The sequence below is a fragment of the Chenopodium album genome, chromosome 13 (assembly GCF_948465745.1).
Source record: "Chenopodium album chromosome 13, dcCheAlbu1.1, whole genome shotgun sequence".
Lineage (NCBI taxonomy): Eukaryota > Viridiplantae > Streptophyta > Magnoliopsida > Caryophyllales > Amaranthaceae > Chenopodium > Chenopodium album.
Window position 1 is genome coordinate 23,544,874 of NC_137846.1, and position 24,461 is coordinate 23,569,334.

General features: G+C 34.2%; 1 protein-coding gene across 1 annotated transcript; it reads right to left on the reverse strand.

Annotated features, from left to right (window-relative positions):
• Nucleotides 1-1,123: 1,123 nt before the first annotated feature.
• LOC145576524 (sucrose-phosphatase 2-like) lies at nt 1,124-7,087 on the reverse strand. The gene is made up of 9 exons (XM_081634270.1): nt 6,192-7,087; nt 5,805-6,120; nt 5,564-5,665; nt 5,267-5,455; nt 4,865-5,155; nt 4,473-4,659; nt 1,742-1,788; nt 1,549-1,648; nt 1,124-1,430 (listed from the first exon to the last, which is right to left on the reverse strand). The coding sequence occupies exons 1-8, from the start codon at nt 6,254-6,256 to the stop codon at nt 1,565-1,567; spliced, it is 1,281 nt and encodes a 426-aa protein (XP_081490396.1). The 5' UTR covers nt 6,257-7,087; the 3' UTR covers nt 1,124-1,430; nt 1,549-1,564.
• Between the last annotated feature and the right edge of the window lie 17,374 nt (nt 7,088-24,461).

Below are 24,461 nucleotides of genomic sequence, written 5' to 3' on the forward strand. Positions count from 1 at the left end.
CGTATGGCCGGTATAATGTGTCACTTTTATTCGCAGAACTTCAGAATATTATACATGTTCAATTGTGTGACTTAAGTGACGGGTTTCTTACTCCCTATTAAGTTCAAGACGAAAGGTCACTTGGTAGGAAAGAGATCATAGCTTAATGTTCAATATGTGTTAATTCAAGTCGCGAGACATTGACACTTATGTAATTGTTTGGTTTTGCCCAAAACCAATTTTCTTTCTTTCTTTTCACATCTTCGAACCCGTGGGGTAATGTTGGAAGTTCTTGAAGTAAAAACAAAGAAAGTTACAGCATTTATTCTTTTGACTATTGGGATTTAATGGCTATTGGAATCCCTTGATTTTAGCTTCCTCTTATTGCTAATTTAATGGGCATTATTGCTGATAAATGTTGTTGCTTAAAGACTAGCCGTTACACCTTTTTATGCTGATTAAAAGGCTAACTCTTATGGGGAATTAATGGGTGAATGTTACAATTAATGGGTGGATGTTACACCACTTGATTGGTGACCGTTTCCCCTTTAATTGTTGGTCTTTGCCTCCATCATTGCTTAGCTTTATAATATCAACCTTATTCACCTCCGAAATATATAACAAAAACTATCAGCTATCTCATTTACCCTCTCAAAATTTATCCCTTTGGTTTTTGGTCAAGTAATCTGGTTCCAGTGAGGTTTGTGAATTCACACAAATTCCAGTGCCGTGCTTATCTTGGAGGACGACTGCTTGATGTCTACTGCACTAGGGTAGTGCGGAATCGTCTTTTAGTTCAATGGTTATCCAGGACGCGGCAATTATCAATTTGGTCTACACAACATTAAGATAAGTATTTTGGTTTAATTTGCTTATATACTAACAACCCTACCCGAACCAAACTTAAAATAATCCTACCCAAACCAGACCCGAAATGACCCAACGAACAACCCAATTGTCGGGTCTAATATAAATTTGTTTTGCTTGTTTGCTTTTCTTCTTGTTCTTTTTACAGAAAATGTGGGAGTTAGATTCACTCCATTACTTCAAGAGCCCATCAAAATGACAAGTTGTAATTCAATTTTTTTTTAAATGAACAACTCCTATTATATGCTAAATCTTCGCAAACCCTTAGTACCTTTCCTAGACATGTTAAGAAGTCACTGTTATCTCAGGATAAATTATTGTGAGACCGTCTAATACAAAACTTGGTCTTACTAGACAAAGTTCTATAAGCCTCCAAGTCTTCAACCATGACAATTTAAAAAAAAGACCATCGTATAAATTGCATTCATGTGACTAAAAAGGCATACACCGCTCTAACCAAACTCTTTAACTATAACAACAAACAGCGTACAAGGGCAGTAGCACTTTCGACTTTGTCTGCACCAATGCACCATTGTATCTGTAACTTACATGGCTTTCTCAAACTTATAACTTCATATCCATTCCTGTAAGAGAAGCAAGGAGAAGTTAGTTATTTCCTCCAGATATTTAGCACTTCTACGGTTCTACCCATGAACAACCACCAATAGTAATTGTCATTCCTTCTTTTAGGTATACTTCTACCTTCTTAGTCAAGGTTCTAGAACAGCCAGACCCTTTCAGTTTCTAATGTGGCTCCGTTCATCCATGTCTGGTGTACATGCATCCAAGTGAATCCTTCGGGCTGAAATTCATGCACATATATCAGCAAGACTGTCAAGCTGAGTCTTTTTTTAATCTAAGGATTTAGCTGATCAACACTTTTTGGAAATGATACCTTTAAGTTCAGTAAAACTGTTGTTAAACAGCAACGGCACTCCTTACCTAGACACACCATAGTAAAATTTATCAAGACAGCAAAGATTCTGGTTACTTCAACTGCAAGACAAACATACTACAGTATGATATCACAAACTACATAGAGGAAAATGGATTACTCAGAACCCTTGAATATTTAAAATTTATCAGAGCCATTGTCCTAATATGGATGGAATATACGATAAGAGAATTCAACATTGGTTCAGATATTCTATTCCCAATATCATACTCTAGTAATTAAAATTATCAGCATTGAAAACCAAATCCCCTCCAGCAAAGCAAGAAGATAAGTGATCATTGAATCCGATTAGATAAAAGATTTCAATCCAAAAAGAATTTGAGCGGAGAGAATTGCATGAAGACCAACTGTGGCATATAATGTTTCTTGCAGATAAAATGTGAGTTGATTTGTCAAACTGTAAAGACAAGTATATGACACAACTCAAGGATGATAAAGATTATAATTCAATGTATTTGGGCCATCAACACATCCAATGGAAAGACCCTGTATCCATTGGCAGAGTTGAGTTGCTGAATGTTCTAAGATTTCCAATTTCTACAAACTAAAGTGCAAGTAAGAACGGAGAGGAATATATATATAAAATTTTACTGAGGTGGAAAGCAAGGCCTGCCTGCAACAGACTTCTGCAATAAGTGCTTGTGAGCAATTAAATGGTTACGAGAACTGCAGATAACCTGTAAAAGTTCAGTATCGGAAGGTACTACATCCGAAAGAGCAAATTGAAGTCCTCACTGCTCTATCAGCTCTGAGACAAGGTATGACCACCAGAAAAGCAAAGTAAAATGGACAGAGTGATGAATTTAAATCATATTTGAAGAGATCAAATGAAGAAGACAGTAATTGGAATACACCAAGCTTCCCCAGCTAACAAGAACCTAAGAAACCAAAATAATCAGAATGCAGTAAATGAAATGGTCCTACTGCTGCTCATTTGAAGATAGTATGACTATGACTCTATGAGCTGGGATCAAATTGAGTCGAATCAGGTTCAATATGCTCAAACTCAACTCATGGTCCAATTTGACAGAAGAAAAGCTTTAGTCAAATTGATTCATTGGTTTGATGATTTCCCTAACCTGGTTTAGCGCTTAAAATTAAATATCAAAAAAGCAAAAAAATTTGGAGTATTTGTCAAAATAAAACATCAAACTAACAATGTTTTCCTGTACACTCTCTGAGTGCATTTTCACATGTTAGAGATACACTTAAATTTGAGTCGAATCGAGTGATTTTAGGTTGAGGGTATTGACTTTCAAACTCTGTTAACTCGAGAGTTATCTTGCCAGGCATGATGCAATCAGAATTCAGAAGACAGTAAAGGTAAATTATTAACCTGTCTCTGGTAAATTTTATCCTAAAGTAGTACAACATAGCAGATTATGTAAACACCCACCCTCTAAATTAATGAGTTAGACCCTCCCTTTTGCAATAGAACCGCAAAATAACCAGCCTAATCAAGCTCATCAAATAACCCCTTGTTGGTTCGGGAACTTCCTAAATTTATTTCCAGCAAAAAACGCATCTTAAAATTCTGAGAAAATGACAATAGAAATACAGAAAACAATTTTTACATTGCTGTTAACACAATAACATAAAGAAATCTTTCCTTTGTGCCTGTTTGGTTCACAAGGGAATTAAATTCCCATGGGAATTTTTATTTCATGGGAAGTAATTTCCTTTATGTATTTCCTAGAAAATGACCATAATTTGTTTGGTTGGCACCAAAGGAATCTCCAATTCCCATGAAATTCTATAGACCAAGGGGATGTTCGGTAAATAAATTCCCATGAATTTCTATTGACCAACGGGATATCAGGTAAATAACTTCTCATGTTTTGCGGGAAATCAAATTTCCTAGAAATATCTATTTCCTCCATTTCTTTTATTTAGTGCTAACCAAACAACTACCCAAAATTGTACTTCTCATGAATTTCAACATCTCCCATTTGCATAACCTGGTTGACTCTAATACTCCACCCGTCCTTTTATTAACGACCTGTATTCCTTTTTTGGCAAATCAAAATTAAAGACCTATTTCTATTTCAAGGTTGTACTATTTGAGAATATACTCAACTTTTAGATGAGTTGACATCACTTTTCAGTACAAATAATGACTTTTTACATCAATTTCCAACACTTTCTGTCTCCCTCTCTTCAATTTTTCCCAGCTACTTTTTTTTTTCTCTCTACCTCTCTCTAACCCCACATACACTTACGTACTTCCACCTACTTTCTTAATTTCCGTGAAAAAAACCCAAATAGGTATTTAGTAAAGAGACAGAGGGAGTAGTAATTTAGTAATTTGTTCTACTTTTTCGTTGTTTTTTTATTTATTTATTTTTAGTTCCTCTCCTCTTTTCTCTCTTCTCTCGTATGTTTTCATGTATTATTCTTGGGACATATTCATCAAATCAGACCATGTAAGGAAAAGATATAGCTATGGAAATGATTACTGCTGTACAACCTAATTCATACTAGTATATTTTAATCTCCCAGAATCCTAACCACATTTCAATTGTGGTTTATGACAAGGTTTGTTAAGCAAATACAATAGCACTTATTTATCACTAGTTCACTACAAGCACTACCAAATAATACATATATATATATATATATATATATATATATATATATATATATATATATATATAAAACAGAGATATATCACCTGATGATTCCCACTTGTCAAATTTCACAAGCCAAGTATCAGAACCAATCTGAGCAGAAGAAACTCGATCAACCCACACCGTAAATCTGCAACCTTTCATATTTCCATAAGACTTCTCCAGTGAATCTAAGCAGTCATAGAGAGGTTTCTCCACTCCAGAAGCATGGAGAAAGACCCCTGATGAATGCTGATTGTCAAATAACAAAAAGAAACATAAGTGGCTTTGGCATCTCAACCAAAACTATACAACATGAAAATTTTCTCAGCCTTTTAATTATAATTGCAAAGTTGAGACCAATATGTCCTTGTAATTTATGTGTTCCAGGATAACAAACTTCATGTCTAGAGGAAGTACTATGTAGTGCTATGATGAGGAATTCAGTCACACGTACAAACTTTGCCTTCAAATTCTGAATAAATTTCTCAGACTTATCAACTTCTCCACTTTGCCATTTCTCACAAGCCAGATACATATTAACTACTTCATATCCCGGATTCATACATTGCTTTGAGTATTCCAAAGAGTCCATTTCATCCCTTGGTGATATACAAGGTCCTAGATCAAAATGACCAATGGCTTGTATGATACCAGCAGCACATCTTTCAGAGGAATGAAGTATATTCTGGTTGTTTTTCGCGTTTAATGCATGCCATTGCAATAACTCTTCCTGTGCGTTACTGACCTGCAGTTGAACAGATGAGAGATGCTTGGTAGCTGAAAATCCAATTTCAGCTAAAATTAAAGATTACACACAGGAAAACAAATGAGGTTTTGGATATATTGAAGTACTAACCATGACACCATAAACTCCTTGAACACTGAACAGTTCGGCATCATTTCCTGAATCACCACATACAAGAGTGTTCCTAGGAGTTTTACCATTAAATTTCTTCATCAGGTAAGTGAGAGCCTGTCCTTTGCCAGCTCCTCTTGGTAACACATCCAGAGCAACCCCGCCACTATAGATAATTTTGATGTCTAACTGAGAAATAACATATTTTCTGATCAAGTGTTCAAAATAGAGGGGGATAACCTCTTTGAAGCGTCATAATTGCAAAAGGATACCAGAAGAAAACATTTAGAGCTTTACCCCTCTTCCTACTAGGCGTGCCTCAAGAACCTCAATCACTTTGGAAGCCTTGGCCTTGTCCAAGAAGAAGCTAACCTTGTGAGGCCGCTGCTCAGTTTCAGACTGCGTTCAGCATTTGAAAATAGGCTCTATGAATATCTACTCATCCATTGAATTCCAAAAGTGCGTAACTTACATTATTTTGCAAAAAGAAATATCTCATTGGAAATTTGGCATATCTGCCAATAGGTTAAAGTGAGACCTGAAGCACAAGTTTGGAAAACTTATCAGTTTCCTCTGTCACAATCTTTCGATCCCACTTGTGATTAAGAGATTGTTCCCAATCAACATCTGGCACGAAAGAATCCCCATAAGCAATCTCAGTTCCCACAGACATAACAGTTATATCTGGAGTAAGCAAGGGTTTTTCATTCCCCAACTCTTTGTAGCTAATAGGTGATCGCCCCGTAGAAAACACCAGTAGGGAATCATGGCGAAAATATGCTTCCCACAGTGCATTGAACCTTAAGAGAGCATTATTCTCAGAATCATTATGATCAACCAGTGAATACCACCATCTCCGATAAACAAAACAACAAGATATTGAAACCAAATGCAGACTAGTTTCATGAGGTAAGAAAAAAGAAACAATACCATTGTGTAGTCAAGATCTGAAACTAACATAACGCGTGCTGCATTGTCTAGTCGATCCATAGTATCATGCCCCGTATAATTCCAACTTATTAACAAGTCTGTCTCTGCTCAGAAGTCAGAATACATGATCATAATAGCATTAACACAAGCTTAGGTATTTTTCTATGGAATTATATAATTCCAACCCTGCGCACAAAACTACCCTTCAATGTCAAATTTTCTCCGACTTTTGAAAAAAAAAAAAAAAAAATAATAATAATAATAATAATAATTTATACATTCATCAAAGATCAATTAAGTCAAAATTTTGAACATGTGAGTACCTAACACACATTAGGAGTATAAATGATCAATTTGACATTTTTGCATATTTATAGAGCTATGTGACTATAAGTTAGCTATATAATCTCGCGTTTTCGCTTATCATATATAAAAATGTCATTAATCGAACGTTTAATATTTATATGAGCATGGAATTGACAATAAAAACATCTAACATTTTCAATTGATTCAATTGGATTAGCTTACAATTCTACACCAGAAATGCATAAATAAACTGTCAAACTCGTCAAATTGGGAATCAAGGATCATTGCCAAAGGACAAAAATCATAAAATAATGGGTAATTCTCACCCCAGAAAATAGAATTAAACTTGAAAAAAAAAAAAAACATGAAAAAAAAAAAAAACATGAAAAAAAAAAATGCAATTTCATCAAGGTTGAATCATAAGTAGATAAAAACTCAGTAAATTAAAAAAGAAAAAAAAAAAGTTGCAATATTTCGGATTGAAGCCAAAGTACCAGCAGAATAACAGATTTACCAGTTTTAGGAGGAGCTTGAATCTCTCTGTCTTCAGAGTAAAATGCCAGAAAATTTCTCAAGCACTGACTATAAAAAAGGAATCCTGATTATTACGGAGCATTTATGTATGGAGATTCTTTTTTTTTTTTTTTTTTTTTTTTTTTTTTAAATCATTTGTTTAATAGAATTTTTGTAAATAAATCAGCAAAATATCTCAATTAGCCTGATATTTTCGTAAATAAATAAACACTAGATAAAGCCCGTGCGATGCACGGTTTGTTTGATTTTTTTTTTTTTTTATATATATATTTAAGAGCTAAAATTTGTTATATATTTAGATAAAATTCCTAATATTAAAAGATAATATTAATTAATTTAAACTTAAAAATCTCATTCGCCAATGCTTACGTGACATTTGAATTATTTATTCTAAAAGAAATTAATAATCTCTTATTTGATTTGCTACTATTAAGATTTATAATCCTACATGGCGTGCTATAAAAATTAAATCTTACGTGGCTCTCTAAAAACTCGAGAAAAAACTCCCCTTTAAATATATATATTAGATTTGTAAGGCTCGTGTTTAATAAAAGTTGTTGACTTATTTATTGAAATGCCGCTGGATAAATACTTTTTTTTTTTTTTTGTTTATCATGAAGATCAAGTTGTATTTTCTCGTATACCATATATTTTTTTTCTAGCCTGATACAAGACTAATTGTCCAAGTGGAGGTGAAGGAGGTCCAGGCTGAGTTGGACAATGGGTTATAAACTTAGCGAATAACCTGGCCAAGTTAGGTTGCGGATTCGATGTTTACAAAATTTTACTTCTATCTTAAATTAATCGTCCCTTTCTTTTAGAAAATAACACTACAAATTTTAATTATAACACCACAAATTTTAAAACTTTTATTATAACACCAACAAAAAAACCCATAAATTGGATTATACCACCATCTAACGAATTTTCGAATGAAATCTGTTAGTGGGACTACTATGAACATCTGTCAATTAGGTATTGGTTTTTTTTAAAAAAAAAAAGATAAATAAAAATAATAATAAAAAAAAAAAAAAGAAATCAACCCCAACCCAGCCACTAGCCACCACCGGCAGTGTAATACCTCGAAAAATCCCTTATTTTAAAATACTCTTTTTACTCTAAATAAAACTATTTTAAGGAAATAACCAAAATATTACCGTCACCGTGATAACGGCTAAGGCTATTTTTCAAAGTCACATAGCGGAAGTCTAAAATAAAAACTAACTTTCAAAATGAGTTCACAACCTCAAAAAAAAAAATAGAAATAATTAAATCACAAGTTGGAACCAATCCAAACATTTATTGAATATTAATTCTTTGTTAATCCACAATTTTAATTCAATTACGAGGGAGAATAATTTAATTATGGGTCAATTATTATATTAAATGTGATTTAACAATATAGAATCATTAAAAGTTATTTAAATTGCTCCAAATTAGCCTTAATTTGATTCGAATTTTGCCCTATATTGATCGAAAATTTCGACCCCCCTAACCCTATTTTTCGAAAATTTCGAAATCATAAACCCTAATTTGTGAAATTTGTGTTTTGGTTTTGATTTAATTCGATAGTTATGTGTTTAAAGAATTTAATCTATTTAATTTCATGTTAAATTATGAATTTTTCATGATCAAATTATTTAATTTAAGAGTTAAATTAAATTGGGGATTAATTTCATGAAAAACCCTAATTTCAAGATTGAATATGATTTAATTTTGAAATTAATTGGACCACATTAAGATTACTTTAATTTCAGAAAAATTGTTTTGTTTTTATTTAAATTAAAATAAAAAAGGGGTTTTGGGTGCGGCAGCCGCGGCTGGGTGGCGCTGCCATGGCGACTGCCGCACCGGTGGTGGTCCAGGAGGGAGGGCGGGCTGGGCAGAAGCCGAACAGCAGCAACACAACAGTGCACCACCAGCTGCGTGTGCTGCTGCTGCTGTTCCTGCGTCGCTGCTGTGCAGCGTACACCGTAAGGTGTACGGCCACCGTGGCTGGCTTCGGCTGGCCACACCACGGTGGCTGGCGTAGCTATTTTAAAAAAAAAAATTATTTTAAATAAAAATCAGATTTCAAAATTAAAATTAAAAGGATAAGTTTTGATTTTGAAAAGATAATTAACAAAATTAAAGTTGTTATTTTTGATAAGTTTGGATAATTATGGAGCAAAAGATTCTATTTCGATAATGATTGATTTAATGAGATTATCCCATAATTAATTTTGGATAATAATTGTTTTAAAATATGTGATTGGCTAGCAATTAGGATAGAATCTCCTAAATTAGTTAGGATAATCATGAAAAATAAATATGATTTATCTTCCATAACTAAAATATGATTTGATTTTATCTCTTACCTAAAATAAAATATATGATATTTTATGATTGGTTAGAAATAATATATGATATTATCTAATTGCAGTAATTAATTAATTAAAAATATGAGATATTTTGTGCCATGTTTCCTTAATTATGATCATTCGATGTTGTAGTTTAGGAAAGCAAGATGAGTGATTTAGTATGTGGCACTTTATAATATATGATATTATTTATTGCTATATATAGACTAGTATGGCCCATAGATTCTAAATATGATCTGCGCATCGTTTCGTATTTTTGTAATCTAAATACGGTCTGCGTATCGTTAAGTATTTTTGTAATTTTATTTTATTTTATTTTATTTAAGTAGTAGATAGAATAGAATAATATTACAGGTTGCAGTTGATCCAAGAAGCCAATGGAGTGGAGGCCCAAAGGAATAAGATGGATGAGATCCATGAGGATTCAAGTGGGAGCATTTTTCTGCTTTATTAGTTTTCTTAGGATTAAGAGGCCATACTATGTCATGTTTTACTTATGCATTAGTAGATTATGCATGTTAAATTTATTTTATGTTGATTGATGATGCGTTAGAGTTCACTAAATAATCACAACATAATAAATTTAGGTCCCGGTAATATTGAGATTGCGTTTCCAATTGAAAACCCGATGAAACCTTCGATATTTATGATGGGTCATGCCAAAGCTGGGTGTCATATTATATCTTGGGAAAGTTGGGGTAAATCAAGTATTACAATTTTAATTGGTTATACTCAACAAGGTTACCTAAAGAGTTTAGAACCTTGAAGCAAGGGTAATAATAAACATGTGATGAGTAATTATTCAACCAAGAATTACAAGAGTTGTAATCAGTAAAGAGTTTACTCACCTTGAAAATGTAATGGTTGATGGTAGGGCCAAAGTCCGGTCAATTATTACACAAATAAAGGGTCTTGGAATCATTTAATTCAATAGGGATCATTTTAATATTGAATAAATGCTTTAAAGTTACCAATTTAAATCGTTTATGGTACTTTAAAATTATTAAACATAATTAATGAACTTTGCCTCGTTTTGTTTTTGTTTGTAGATGAATAACTATAATGACAACACTATTTTGCCAACGAAACTAAATTTAAGGCTGAATCTCAGAAACTTCAGGGAATGGGAGAACGAGTTGAGAAATGTTCTCATAAGCCATAAGCTTGAATCACGTTTATACATACCTGTTGAGGGCAAGTATACTGAAGGTTATGATCATGAAAGGCATGCGAAAATTGTATCGGATTGAGAGAAAATCAGGAATCTCATTTTAGAATCTATTCCAAATTGTTGGAAAAGAAGGTTCAGGCAATATGAGTTAACCAACTTGTGTGAATGTCTTCGTGCCATCTGTCGAGGTGGCATTGGGGCATTAGGAAGTGGAGGAGGAAACTTCAACGACTACAACGTAAGAGAGGTCGTTAATTCGATCCCTCAAATTTACTATTCCTGGACTGACAGTATAAGGTATGAGGCTTACAATGTTCATTGTAAGATAGTGGCTAAGAAACTCATGCCTGGTCAGTCAGTAAGGACCCATGTCAATGAACTGATTGATTTATTCAATCAGATGGACGTCCTTGGGAAACCGTTTGATGATGACTCCGCACATGACATAATCTTTTTCTCACTCCACGATGGTTTTGATATAGTCAAGCTTACTCATAATGATGAGGGCTCGACGGTGACATTAGTCAACCTTTTACTCAACCATGCTGAGGAGTACCTGAAAAGGAGACAAAGCGAATGCTTCTATTGTGGTGATTGGCTTCGCCATACACCAGGGTGTCCCCATTATACACTAGTGAAAACAGAAGGTAAGGAGTTACTTGATGTTTTTGTTGTAGAAATTAATCTTACCTCTTCTTCAACTTGGGTATTCGATACCGGTTGTGGTGCTCACATTGTTAATAACATGCAGGGCCTAGAAGTGAGTAGGGCATTAGCAAAAGGGGAAGTCACACTCCGAGTAGGAAATGGAGCAACAGTTGCTGCCCTTGCTATTGGAGATTATCATTTAAGACTTTCTTCTGGTTTAATTTTGGTTCTTAATAAATGTTATTATGTTCCAACTATTACCAAAAACATTATTTCAGTTCCTGTTTTAGATACTGAAGGTTTTTCTTTTGAAATAAGAGACAAATGTTGTTTTATTTCCAGAGAAAATATGTTATATGCTAAAGCGAAATTATTTAATGGCTTGTATGTCTTAGATTATATAACTCATATTTACAACATAGATCATAAAAAGCAAAGAACAGATGGATCAAACCCAACTTACCTATGGCATTGTAGGCTTGTACATATTAACCAAAAGCGCATCCAAAAATTACATAAGGATGGACTCCTTTCAACATTTGATTATGAATCATTTGAAAATTGTGAGTCATGCTTGCTTGGTAAAATGACTAAGTCACCCTTTACGGGTGTAGGTGAGAGAGCTAGTGATCTTTTGGGACTCATAGATACGGATGTGTGTGGACCAATGAGTTCAAAAGCTAGGGGTCAATATAGATACTTCATTACTTTTACTGATGATTTAAGTAGATTTGGTTATGTTTACTTAATAAAGCAGAAGTTGGAAGCCTTTGAAAAGTTCAAAGAATTCCAGAATGAGGTATAAAACCAACTTGGGAAAACAATTAAAGCATTACGATCTGATCGTGGTGGTGAATATTTGACTCAAGAATGTGATGAACATCTGATAAATTGTGAAATTCTTTCACAGTTAACTCCTCCAGGGACACCACAGTTGAATGGTGTGTCAGAAAGGAGGAATAGGACCTTACTAGATATGGTTCGGTCCATGATGAGCTTTACTGATCTTCACATATCATTCTGGGGATATGAATTAGGAGCAGCTGCGAACATACTAAACAGAAGCCCATCCAAAGCAGTTGAGAAGACACCATATGAATTATGAACTGGAAAAGTTCCAAAGTTGTCTTATCTCAAGGTTTGGGGTTGTGAAGTCTATGTAAAACGTTTACAAAGTGACAAACTCAGCCCTAAATCAGACAAATGTTTCTTTGTGGGTTATCCCAAAGAAACAAAAGCGTATTACTTCTACAATCGCGACGATGACAAAGTGTTTGTTGCTCGCGATGGTGTCTTTCTAGAAAATGAATTACTCTCTAGAAAGCCAAGTGGGAGTAAAGTAGTTCTCGAAGAAATTTGAGACGAGAAACAAATGGATGTGGATAACACCACATCAGAGGCGAGGGCGCATAATCATGCGTCGGAGCAAGCTAATTCTACTAGCGAGACTCCTATCGTCCCACTTGAATCTAATTCTTGCAAAAATCTTCAAAGAGTTGAAGAGAACATTTCTATTGTTGCTCCTACCCCACGTAGGTCTACTAGAATCAGAAACAAACAGTTTGTTGAAGTTTTGTTGACTGAGGATTCTGAAATCTTCTTATTGAAGAATGAGGAACCTACAACCTACAAGCAAGCTTTGATGAGCCCCAACTCAAAATAATGGCTTGAGGCCATTAAATCCGAAATGGAATCGATGTTTGAAAATGCTGTGTGGACCCTGGTGGACTTGCCTAATGGGGTAAAGCCTATTGGTTGCAAGTGGGTTTACAAGATTAAAACAGACAAGGATGGAAATTCCTACATCTATAAAGCAAGACTGGTTGCGAAAGGGTACAGACAGATTAATGGTATTGACTATGATGAAACCTTTTCCCCAGTAGCAATGCTCAAGTCCATTCGGATTCTTCTAGCGATTGCTGCATTTTTCGATTACGGAATTTGGCAGATGGATGTCAAAACCGCCTTCTTGAATGGGTTCTTGATGGAGGAAGTGTATATGACACAACCTGAGGGTTTTGAAGATCTAGAAAATCCTGGAAAGGTATGCAAGCTTCAGAAATCCATTTATGGATTGAAGCAAGCATCAAGGAGTTAGAACCTTCGTTTTGATGCAATCAAACAGTTTGGTTTTGTCAAAAGCGAAAAGGAACCTTGTGTATACAAGAAGTCCAGTGGGAGCAGCATAGTTTTCTTAGTCTTGTATGTAGATGACATGCTACTCATGGGAAACGACATACCAATGATTGAGTCAGTCAAGGAGTGGTTGAAAATTTGTTTCTCCATGAAAGACTTGGGTGACGCCGAGTACATCTTGGGAATCAAGATCCATCGAGACAGGTCTCGAAGGATGATTGGATTGAGTCAAGAGACTTATGTTGATAAGGTTCTTGATGGATTTTCGATGAAAGACTCTAAAAGAGGATTTCTCCCCATGTCTCATGGCATTACGCTCAGCAAATCTCAATGTCCGGTTACACCAGACGAGATGAGACGTATGGCGATTATACCTTATGCTTCGGCAGTAGGGTCGATAATGTATGCCATGATTTGTACAAGGCCGGATGTTTCATATGCTTTAAGCATGTGTAGCAGGTTTCAAGCAAATCCAGGTGAAGCGCACTGGACAGCTGCCAAGAACATCCTTAAGTACTTGAGAAGGACTAAAGGAATGTTTCTAGTATATGGCGGCGAAGATGAGTTGGTTGTCAAGGGTTATACGGATGCGAGTTTCCAAACAGACAGAGATGATTTTAAATCCCAGTCTGGATACATCTTCTGTTTGAATGGAGGAGCAGTGAGCTGGAAGAGTTCGAAGCAAAGCACTGTCGCAGACTCTACTACAGAATCAGAATATTTAGCTGATGTTGAAGCAGCTAAGGAAGCAGTTTGGATTAAGAAATTCCTTATTGAGATGGACATTGTACCAAGTGCTCAAAAAGGGATTGAGTTGTATTGTGACAACAATGGCACCATTGCTCAATCAAAGGAGCCTAGGTCACACTTCAAATCCAAACATGTTGAGAGGAAGTATCATCTCATTCGAGAAATCGTTGGCAGAGGAGATGTCAAGATGTGCAAAGTTCATACGGAGGAGAATATCGCCGATCCCCTTACTAAACCCCTTCCATTGCCTAAGCATGAGAAACATGTTGATGCAACTGGATTGAGGCTAATGATGTAATTTAAGTTGTATTTGTTTTTAGAGAAAAACTAATTACATATGTAATACATTCATTGGCAGAATTATGTTTAATCAGAAGTTTATCATTTCTCTTATTTAATTATGGTTTCAATATTAAATAAAATGTCCAAAATAATTATGGATTGATTGGTTCATCAGGTTAATTATTTAATGACCTGGTGAATGAAACCCCACAGGTGAACAAAATCCATATATTATTCCAGTTCCCAGTTCGGAATCATTAAACTAGACATAAATGATTTCAATTAATGGACTAGCATGTAAGATTGATTGGATAACTCTGTTTCATGGGCTATAGGAGCGTAGTGAAGCTCGGTCAATTACATGGATATGCATGAATGATGCATGATCGAACTATAGACCTACTTTGAAGCTCAAGTATAGAGCTTCCGGATATATTAGTGGATTCCTTTGACATGAGTGGAACACTGATTTCATTCAATGATTGATTTAACTGTGGTACACTCAAACGTCTTCCTGTAACTGGAGATTATAAAGTGTGTTTCCCGGTTGCTTCATGAGTTGAGTGGGAGCTTTGGTTGCCGCAAGATTGGATTGAGTCTACCTATTTAATTAGGAATGTGTCTTGGCCCCTTGAAGAGGGAGAATTCAGAAAATGCATGGCCGTGCTCAAATGGATTACATAGTAATCATTTGTTTTGTAATTCTAACTCAGTTTTTCAAGAAAAGATTTGTAGATTAATATGATTACGACATGAGATGCAATCATATTATCAAATCAACACACATTGACTTAAGGAATTTGAAAATTGCGCACTTGTCTCAGACAAGTGGGAGATTGAAGGAGTTATGTCTTCGATAAGTGCAATTACTAGATATATCAAGGATCACTATTATGGAGATAATAAGTTCGTTCTTTTGGGTCGTCATCATCTGTTGCTAGACTATGATCAATGATCTTTGGGCTAGTCAAATAGTCCAAAGCCCGCTAGAATGGATCCTATGAGGTCACACACAAGAGTATTGGGTCAAACAAGTTAGAAGCCCATTATTGGGTCTCATGAGTTTATGACATGCTACATTGATTGTTGGGCTAAAATAGTTAGAAGGGCTTAATATGTTTTGGGCTTGATGTAGATTTATTTAGAGATGTGATCTATAAATATAATCCATACCTAGGGTTGTATGACACATAACAATTAATAGTTAATTGTGAATCAAACAACCAAGACCAAAACCCTAATTCTCTATCTCTCTCTCTCCTCCCTGTCCGTACGGCCCCACCTCTGTGGGCGGCGCGTGTGGTGGTGTCGTGGGTGGTTTGTGGCGTGCTCGTGACTCACATCTCCGTCAAAGGTTGATTGAAGTGTTCGATCACAACTAACTAGCATTAGTGGAGGTTTGATCCGTGCTCGTGGACCAAGTAGAGGAATCACGCTTGGGGTTCTTTATCTCCCTTTATTCTTGCTCGATCACTTGTGGAATCACGCTTCAAAGGTATTAATTCTAATTCTTTATGTGTTATGCATGATCTTGGGATTAGGTGCTATATGAATATGATTCATGTTTTCCGCATTCGTACCTATAAACTCCTACAGAGGGTGAGTGGAGTAGGGCGGGTTGTAGGTTTGGGTATGGGAGCGGGTTGGGGTTTCGATGGTTCGGCAACGGTTCTAGCTGAGTTCGGTGACGGTGGTGGTGATTCTGATGGGTTAGTTGGTGGTGGCGTGATGTTACTGCAATTCGACGATGGAGTTATCGAGGGGTAGGGTTGGTGGGGTGATGAAGTTTATCGGCGGCTTGGTTGGGCTTGCGGCAGTAAGGCTGGCCGGCGGTGGTGTGTAGGGAAGCTGGCGATGGTGTTGGTGGCTGGGTTACGGTTTAGGATTTTATTTTTTAATTTTAATTTTTCTTTCTTTTTTATCTATAGGCTGTCAGTAGTTCTATGAATTACTTATCATCACCTTAGATTTTGTTGTAATTGTTGGTAAAAAGTTTCAGTTTTTTTATTTGTTTTTGTTTAAGATCTATACATTTTCTGAAGAATTTTATAGTATAAATTTTTGGGGGATAATTAGCTGTAATATATGAGCTTGTAAATTTATTTTTGTAACGATCTTTATGTACTTTATATTTATTTATTTTTTATTAAGAATTTTCAGATCTGATGTTTTTGGGTGGGTTGGTGGTCGTATGGTTTTTGGTGGGTGACTGGGTAAAGGTGGAAGGCAATTGGAATGGGTGGTAGGGGCAGCGGGGTGGGTATGATGATCGGTGGCCTGGCGCATGGTAATGCTAGTGGTTGAGGATGATATTGGAAATAAGGTTAATGATGGCGGCGAGTGTAGTGGGTGAAAAAGGTTGTTTCCTGTAAATTAATTTTTTTTTAATAAAAATATAAAATCTAAGAGATCATACTTCATAAACATGTGGCCTCTTTTCTCCAACCTAAGAAACCATATTATAAAGATAAAAGGTACCTTTGCCTTCTTGAATCGTAAATTAAAAAGAAATCTAAGAAACCGCATATCTTATAAGTATGGTCTTTTTGTGTAATCTTACAAACCATACCAAAAGTATGGTTTCTTATGGTAAGAGACCATTGAGTTAGAAACCATACAATTGCTGGTTTCTTAGGCCTATTTTGAATGGTTTCTTAGCCACTTTTTGTAATAGTGACACATTCGCCATGTACCATCTTTTTTTGGAACTAGTATGGCTGGGACCGCACAAGGTGTAACACCCCCAAATCTCCATCTACGGAAATACTAGTATAATACGTATAATTATACCGTAGAGATAGACTTAGGCATATTACTTCCGTGTGATTACGCAAAGCTACTCAAAATACTTAACTCAATAATAAAACTTGCAATGGAAACTCAAATTTCTTTTATTAATACTTATAAAAATAGTAACAATTTTATGAATACTCAAAATAAAGACAAGACCAACATCCTAAGCTAGGTGAAGCAAATCCCGGGACTCTCATATGCTCATTCATGACTCCACCTGAAAATAGTCAACACTGCTTACCATTACGGTAAACATGGTGAACCAAAATAAATTAAATAGGAAATACAGATTAGCAAAATATGCTAAGTACAATAAGTGCAAGATAATGTAAACTCAATTTATTTGTAAACATGCTTTTAAAACCAATTTCAATAATTCCAATTCGAAATTCCAAAACCAATTTCAATAATTCCAATTCGAAATTCCAAAACCAATTCCAATAATACCAATTTGAAATTCCAAAACCAATTCCAATAATTCCAATTCGAAATTCCAAAACCAATTCCAATAATTCTAATTCAAAATTCCAAAACCAATTCCAAAGATTTAATATTTCAAATAATTAATTCAATAAAACCAATTCCTCTTTTTACTCACCCAAGTGTGCACACCTCCCAAGCTAGTCTCCTTATATTACAAGGCTATTCTTGAGGAAAGACTAGGTCATACAAATTCCATAGTCTTATCAACCAAATCCGCATAGTGGGATTACTAACAACATGCTTGTAAAGCTTTAATAATAATCATAATTCAATAAATCCTTTTTATTTCAACAATTCCAATATAATTCAAAACTCCTTTTTATTCAATTCAACATGCTTTCAAAATCAACCTTTTTAATAAATACTTGAGAATTATATCTCATATAAATAACCATCAAAATCAATAACTCTTCCGTTGAAAAACCTTTTATTTAATTCATCAAACTTTTCAAATCAATTTCTTTATTCAAACATGATAAGTAATTCAAACCATCCAAAACATGATATGAAAATCAATCCTTCAAAAATATATATATTACACAAATATTAAAATCAATACCTCCAAACATACTTTATTTCATAAATCATAATTCAAATTAATTTAATTCAATCACCAATAAAATCATATAAAACATGTTATTCAAACCAATCACTTTCAAAGGTATCTAGCCACCTAAACGTACTTCAATTTCGACTATCAATCAACACTTCACACTTTCAAAATCCAATCACGAATACACCATGAGGAAAATAAAGGAATAGGATCAAAGAGAGGTGATTCTTGATCCTAACCTCAAGGATTTTTCGAGAGAAACAATTTTCTGTGAAACATCAAAACCCAAAAAATTGATCAGAAGTGCCCAAAAATTGGCTTTCAATGTGTACGGGTTGATTATGTATGAAAAGAGTAGAAAGAAAAGTATGAAAAGGTTTAGAGAAAAGAAGAGTAAGAAAGAAGACGAGAATTGGGTTTTGGTGTGAAGAATGTGAGAGGTATAAGGGGATATTTATAGTCTAACTCGTGTAAGAATTATGGTAGGAAAATGTAGGAAGAATTATAGTAAAAAGAATTAAGGAAATTACTTGGAGAAGAGAGCTAAAGAATTATGGAAAGTTTAATATTAAGGTGACTAAGAATAATAAAAGTAAGGAAAGTATGTTGTCATGAAAAATAATATGGAAAAAGGAGTTTACTTGGGGAATAATCAAGGATGAAATAAGGTAGGAAATAATATGATCAAATATTTAGGAGATGGGAAATAAGAATTAAGGAAAAGTAATAGAATTAAGGAAATAAAGAATTAAGGTAAGTAGCTTGATCATGAAGTGGAAGATGGCAAGTAAGCTTGCTTGGAAAATAATCAAAGAAGATTTAAGGCAAATAAATTCCATGATCAAATCTTTGTGAGATGAAAAATAGGAATTAAGGAAATATGGAAATTTAAGGAAGATAACTAAAATACAAAAATTACTAAAATAATTTTGCTCAAAATATAATATGGTGGCCGAAAATTTAAGCTTTCCTAAGCTCATATATTTGGACTTCCCATAAAGTATTTAGGAAAATATTTTACAAGTTTTTAAGGAATAAAAATGATTGTGTAAAAAATATATTTTGCAGAAAATAATTAATTACAAAATACCAACTTAAAATAACTTAATTAACCTAGAAAAATCACATTTTCTACACTTTGAAAATCCGAAATTACTAGCCAATTAAATAGGATTTTCGGCCTTTTTAAATAAATAGGAAAATATAATTATTTCTTAATTAAATTATCTGAAATATATATAAATAATTCGGTTTTTAAAATAAAATAAATGGATAATAAATCTTATCCAAAATCCAAAATAGTAATTAAGTTTGAAAATATTTTTGGTGCCAAAATTCAAATATCATTTTGGCTCCAAAATTCAAATAGTAAAATAAATTACTTAAAATACCTTTTTAAAAAATATAATTAATTATTTAGAAAATATGTTTCAAAAATATGGGGTATTACACAAGGGCTCATGCTTTCACGAACGTAGCCTCCTTCAATCAAGTCTTCTATTTGTCTTTGAAGCTCTTGAGAATCCGTAAGATCACACCTATATGCCGGCTTATTAGGTAGAGGAGCTCTGGGAATAAGATCAATGGCATGTTCTATTCCACGCAAAGGAGGTAAACCCTTAGGTAATTCATCCGGGAAAACATCCTTGAACTCTTTTAGTCTCTACATACTTATCTGTTGAAGAACTAGTAGGTTGCATCTTTTTCACCACCAAAGAAAAAACCGTAGCTCCCTCTTCAACTTCTTTTTTGAATTCCTTAGCATTTAAGAACAAATTGGAGACTTGCTTCCCCCCCCCCCCCCCTTTTTTTTTTTTTTTTTTTTTTTTTTTTTTTATCTTGAACGCGGCATGGAATAGGAGATAAAGGAAGAAGTTTGATCCTCTTGTTCCCCACCTTGACCGAATATGTGTTGGACACACCATTATGTGTAGCTTGTCTATCAAATTGCCATAGTCTACCCAAGAGAAGGTGACAAGCTCTCATAGGGATAACATCACACCATACTCTTCTTTGAAATTGCTGATGGAAAAGCTCACCAATGCTTATTTCTTCACATGAAGTTCCTTCGAATCATTAAGCCAACTCAACTTGTATGGTTTTTTATGATCTCTTGTAGGAAGTTGGAGTTTAGTAACCATCTCTATAGAAGCTATATTGGTTCACGAACCACTATCAATGATCACCCCACATGAGGTATCCTACTTTGCAACGTGTATGAAACAAAGTTTCACGTTGAGATTTGTAGGGGGTTGCTTCGGCATGAAGGATCTTCCTTACTACAAGTATATAATCATCACTTTTGGGAGAAGCCTCTGAAGGATTTATGTCTTCGTCAAGTGAAATTACTAGATATATAAATGGATCAAATTATAGAGATAATTAAGTTCATCCATTTGGGTCGTCGTTATATCATAGCTAGAGGAACTAACAAACTTTGGGCTAGTAAAATAGCCTAAAGCCCAATTAGACGGATCCTATAAGGTCACATAAGGGGCCTAGATTGAGCATTAGATGACAAGACCAATGATGGGCCTCATCCCCTAGGTGGCCGACTACATGGAGGGCTTCCTAACCTAGTCTAATTATAATATGATTATAAGTAGTCTAAGTGCCTAGATTTTCCACAGAACAATTTACTGTTATTTTGAGACTAATTAGAAAACACAAAACCAACCTCTCTCATACTCCCTCTCACTCTCGTCCGTCTCTCTCCCCTTGCGCAGGTGGTGTGCTCGTGGTGGTGGTGGTTCGTGCGGTGGTCAGTTGTCCATTAAAGGTGGTGATCATGGTTTTCTCCTTCACTCGACCAATCTAGTATTAGTGGATGGCTCATTCGAATCCCGTGGACTAAGTAGAGGAGTCACTATAGGGGCTCTATTCTCTCCTTGATTTGCCAATCGAATAGCTACATGGAGATCACACTTCAAAGGTATGATTATGTGATTCTTGTGTGTTATGCATGTGATCTTGATTTAGGTGCGTATGAATGTGATTCATGAAATTCCGCTTATAGTACCTAAAAAGTCCTATAGTGGTATAAGTTAGCCTCTTGCAGAAACACGCTTGATTATAATAACACCATTATTTGAAGTCCATGTTTATAATTTTATAATCAATTAAGAGGGAGAAATTAATTTACTTATGGTTCAATTATTACATTAAATGTGCTTTAACTCTTGGAATTATTAAAAGTAATTTAATTATGCTCAAAATATCCATGAAGAGGACCGCTTTAATGCCCTAAATTGCTCGAAAATTTCGAACACCCTAACCCTAATTTTTGGATTTTTCGAAAATAATAGCCTAAATTTTTTTATTTTTGTGCTTGTTTTTTTATTTAATTCGATTTGATTCATGTTTCATAATTTTAATTAAATTGATTTGTGCATAAAAATGTTTTGTGTATGATCATCAATTAAATTTTAAGACTTAAAATTAAATTGGGATTAGTTTTATGATAAACCCTAATTTTAAAATTGAATAGGGATTTAAAATTAATTTTGGACTAATTTAATTTAATTTTAATAAAGGTTATTTCATATAAATTAAAAACACAAAAAAAAAAATAAAAAAAATAAGTGGCCGGAAGCCACGGCTGGGTGGCGTAGCCATGGTGGCTACCGACCGGACGTCAGTCCAAGAGGGAGGGAGGGAAGGCAAGTGGTCCGGGTGGCTGGGCAGCAGTGTGCAAGCATTGCACGACTGCTGTCGCGGTTGCCGTTGTGCTGTTGTTGCTGCCTTGCGTGGCAGTGGGTGTTGTAAAGCATTTAGCTACTGTGGCTATCCTTGGCTAGCCATGCAAGGTGGCTTGCAGCTAAAACTAGTGCTGCTGCACGCTGTTGCCCTTGCGGCAGTGGCTGCTGCTCAAGCGGCTAGCCACCGTGGCTAGCTACGGCTAGCCAACAACGGTGGCCGGCAGTGGCACACGGTTTTTTCAGGAAAAAAAAATTATTTTGTTTTAAAAATATTTCAAGATAATTCAGATTTATTTTGGGGTAATATTAGTTTTATTCGAGATAAAATCAAATATTTCAAAAGTTGATAAATTTGATATTATCCATATTTAAAGTTGTTTAATTTTGTAATTATCCATAATTAAAGTGGTTAGTTTTGGATAAGATTTGTTAGGATATTTTGAGCATATTCCAAAAGGATAATAATTGATTTAAATAGCGTGATTATCCCATAATTAGATTAGGATATAATTGATTCTAAGTTATTTGATTGGCCAATAATTAGGATAGAATCTCATAAATTAGTTACTATAATCATGGAAAATAAATTGATTTACCTTCTAAGATTAAAATATGATTTGATTATATCTCATGCCTAAATTAAAATATATGATATTTCATAATTGGTCATGAATAATATATGATATTTTATAATTGGTCATGAATAATATATGATATTATCAAATTATGAATTAAAATATGGGATATTTTGGGAAATGCGTTGACTTAATTATGCAACATTTGATGTTGTAGTTTAGACAAACATATTGAGTGATTTATTATATGACACTTTTATATAATATATGATATTATATTGCTATATATAGACTAGTATGGCTCATAGATTCTAAATACAATCTGCGCATCGTGATGTATTTTTGTAATCTAAATACGGTTTGTTGTAGAAACCTAATTATGTCTCCATAAAAACCAAACCCAGTGATGAGTACCTTTCATGTCATTGATTATCGAGTAAGGTGAAATGTTGAAGAGTCTCGTGAATTTCCCCTTTTCTAAATTTTTTTTAATCAAATTCTTTCATTTTATATTTCAAAAATCATTCATTTCTTATCCTGTTTATGAAAAACGTCCAATCCAGTTTAGTATGACCCATAATCTGGGTCCAATAATTCTCTAGTTGGATGGGGCTCGAAAAGAGATTTCCAACGATATATTATAAGCATAATTCCGAGTTGTAACGAGGAAATTATGGCCAAAATATTAATCTGAGCCTAATCGAGCTTTACATGCGGACCCAATGATCATGAGGAGGGTCCATTAATTTTAATTACATTTTTAAAACCATTAGGATTTATCTTAATTTTCTAGAATTATCTAGAAGGTTATTTTAAGTTCCAAAGGCGTTAGGATGGATTATTTTCTAGAAGGTTCTAATTTATCCCATTTTGAAAAGATTATTATTAAGAATTCTATATCGGATAAAACAAGTGTTTTTAATATATTTAAATATGATTTAAGAAAGATAAGTGCGGATATCCGACTAACCCAATTTGATTGGAATTCGGATTCCGTATGAAATTTTATCGTACAGAAATTATCGCATCGCGTCAGATCCATCGTGCAACGATAGATGTATCGCGACGCGATGGAGTCATCGCATCGCGATAAATCTATCATGTCGCAATGAATCCTATTTTACTCCGAGTCGGATTCTGACTCGTTTTCTGATCTTTTTCGGTCGTTTTCTCTATAAATAGGGACGATTTTCCCCGATCAATCTTCTCTTTCTCTATCTAAGGTAAAGCTTATTCTTTTTCTTGATTTTCTAAACCTTTTTATAAACACAGACCATATGTCCTTCACGAGACACTAATACACCTAGCCAAGCTCGAATTTGCCTTAGACCTCCACGTGAAAGGTTGATAGTTCTGAGGGTTTGGTCCCAAATCCATATTATAATTAATATTATCTTGATTGTTTGATTTAATATTTTCATTGAAGTTACTAACATGTATATTGTTTTAATAGAAATAGGTACGAGGCTTCAAAGTAAGTAATATGATTACTTAGTTATTCTTTTGATATAGAAATCATACTTAGATTATTATTTTAATTTCTGGTATCATGATAGGGTTAAAGCTTTGATTTTTATTGTTTGGTGACATGCTAGGATTTGTTATTAATCATGTTAGTATCTTGCCTAGGATCGCTAATATTATTATGTTTTGAGGAGATTATTATGATGATGATGATTTGTTGTGTCAATATTCATATTATTATGTTGCTTGATTATAATCATGCCTACTCTTGCAAGTTTAAAGGGAATTTGTACTTGAAATCACGCTTAATAAGAAAATTAATAATTTTATTAGGCTAATATGATTTTAATTCAATTGATCGCTAATAATAGATTTATTTGTGCATTAATAATCAATCAACGTAGATTAAACATGCTTGGGATTAATTTATTGATTGTATGTTGATCAGAAAGCGCACATGAATATGAGAAGAATAAAGTAGAGGCCTATTTAGGGCGGGTTCAATCTCTTTT

Bases quoted from the DNA above. Each gene is read 5' to 3' on its own strand.
- LOC145576524 (XM_081634270.1), bottom strand. From the start codon at position 6,256: ATGGATCGACTAGACAATGCAGCACGCGTTATGTTAGTTTCAGATCTT. The intron at 5,666-5,804 runs GTCTCACTTTAA...TGCTGAACGCAG, and splicing joins TTTCCAAACTTGTGCTTCAG to TCTGAAACTGAGCAGCGGCC. The intron at 5,156-5,266 runs GTTAGTACTTCA...GTTCAACTGCAG, and splicing joins AAGGAGTTTATGGTGTCATG to GTCAGTAACGCACAGGAAGA.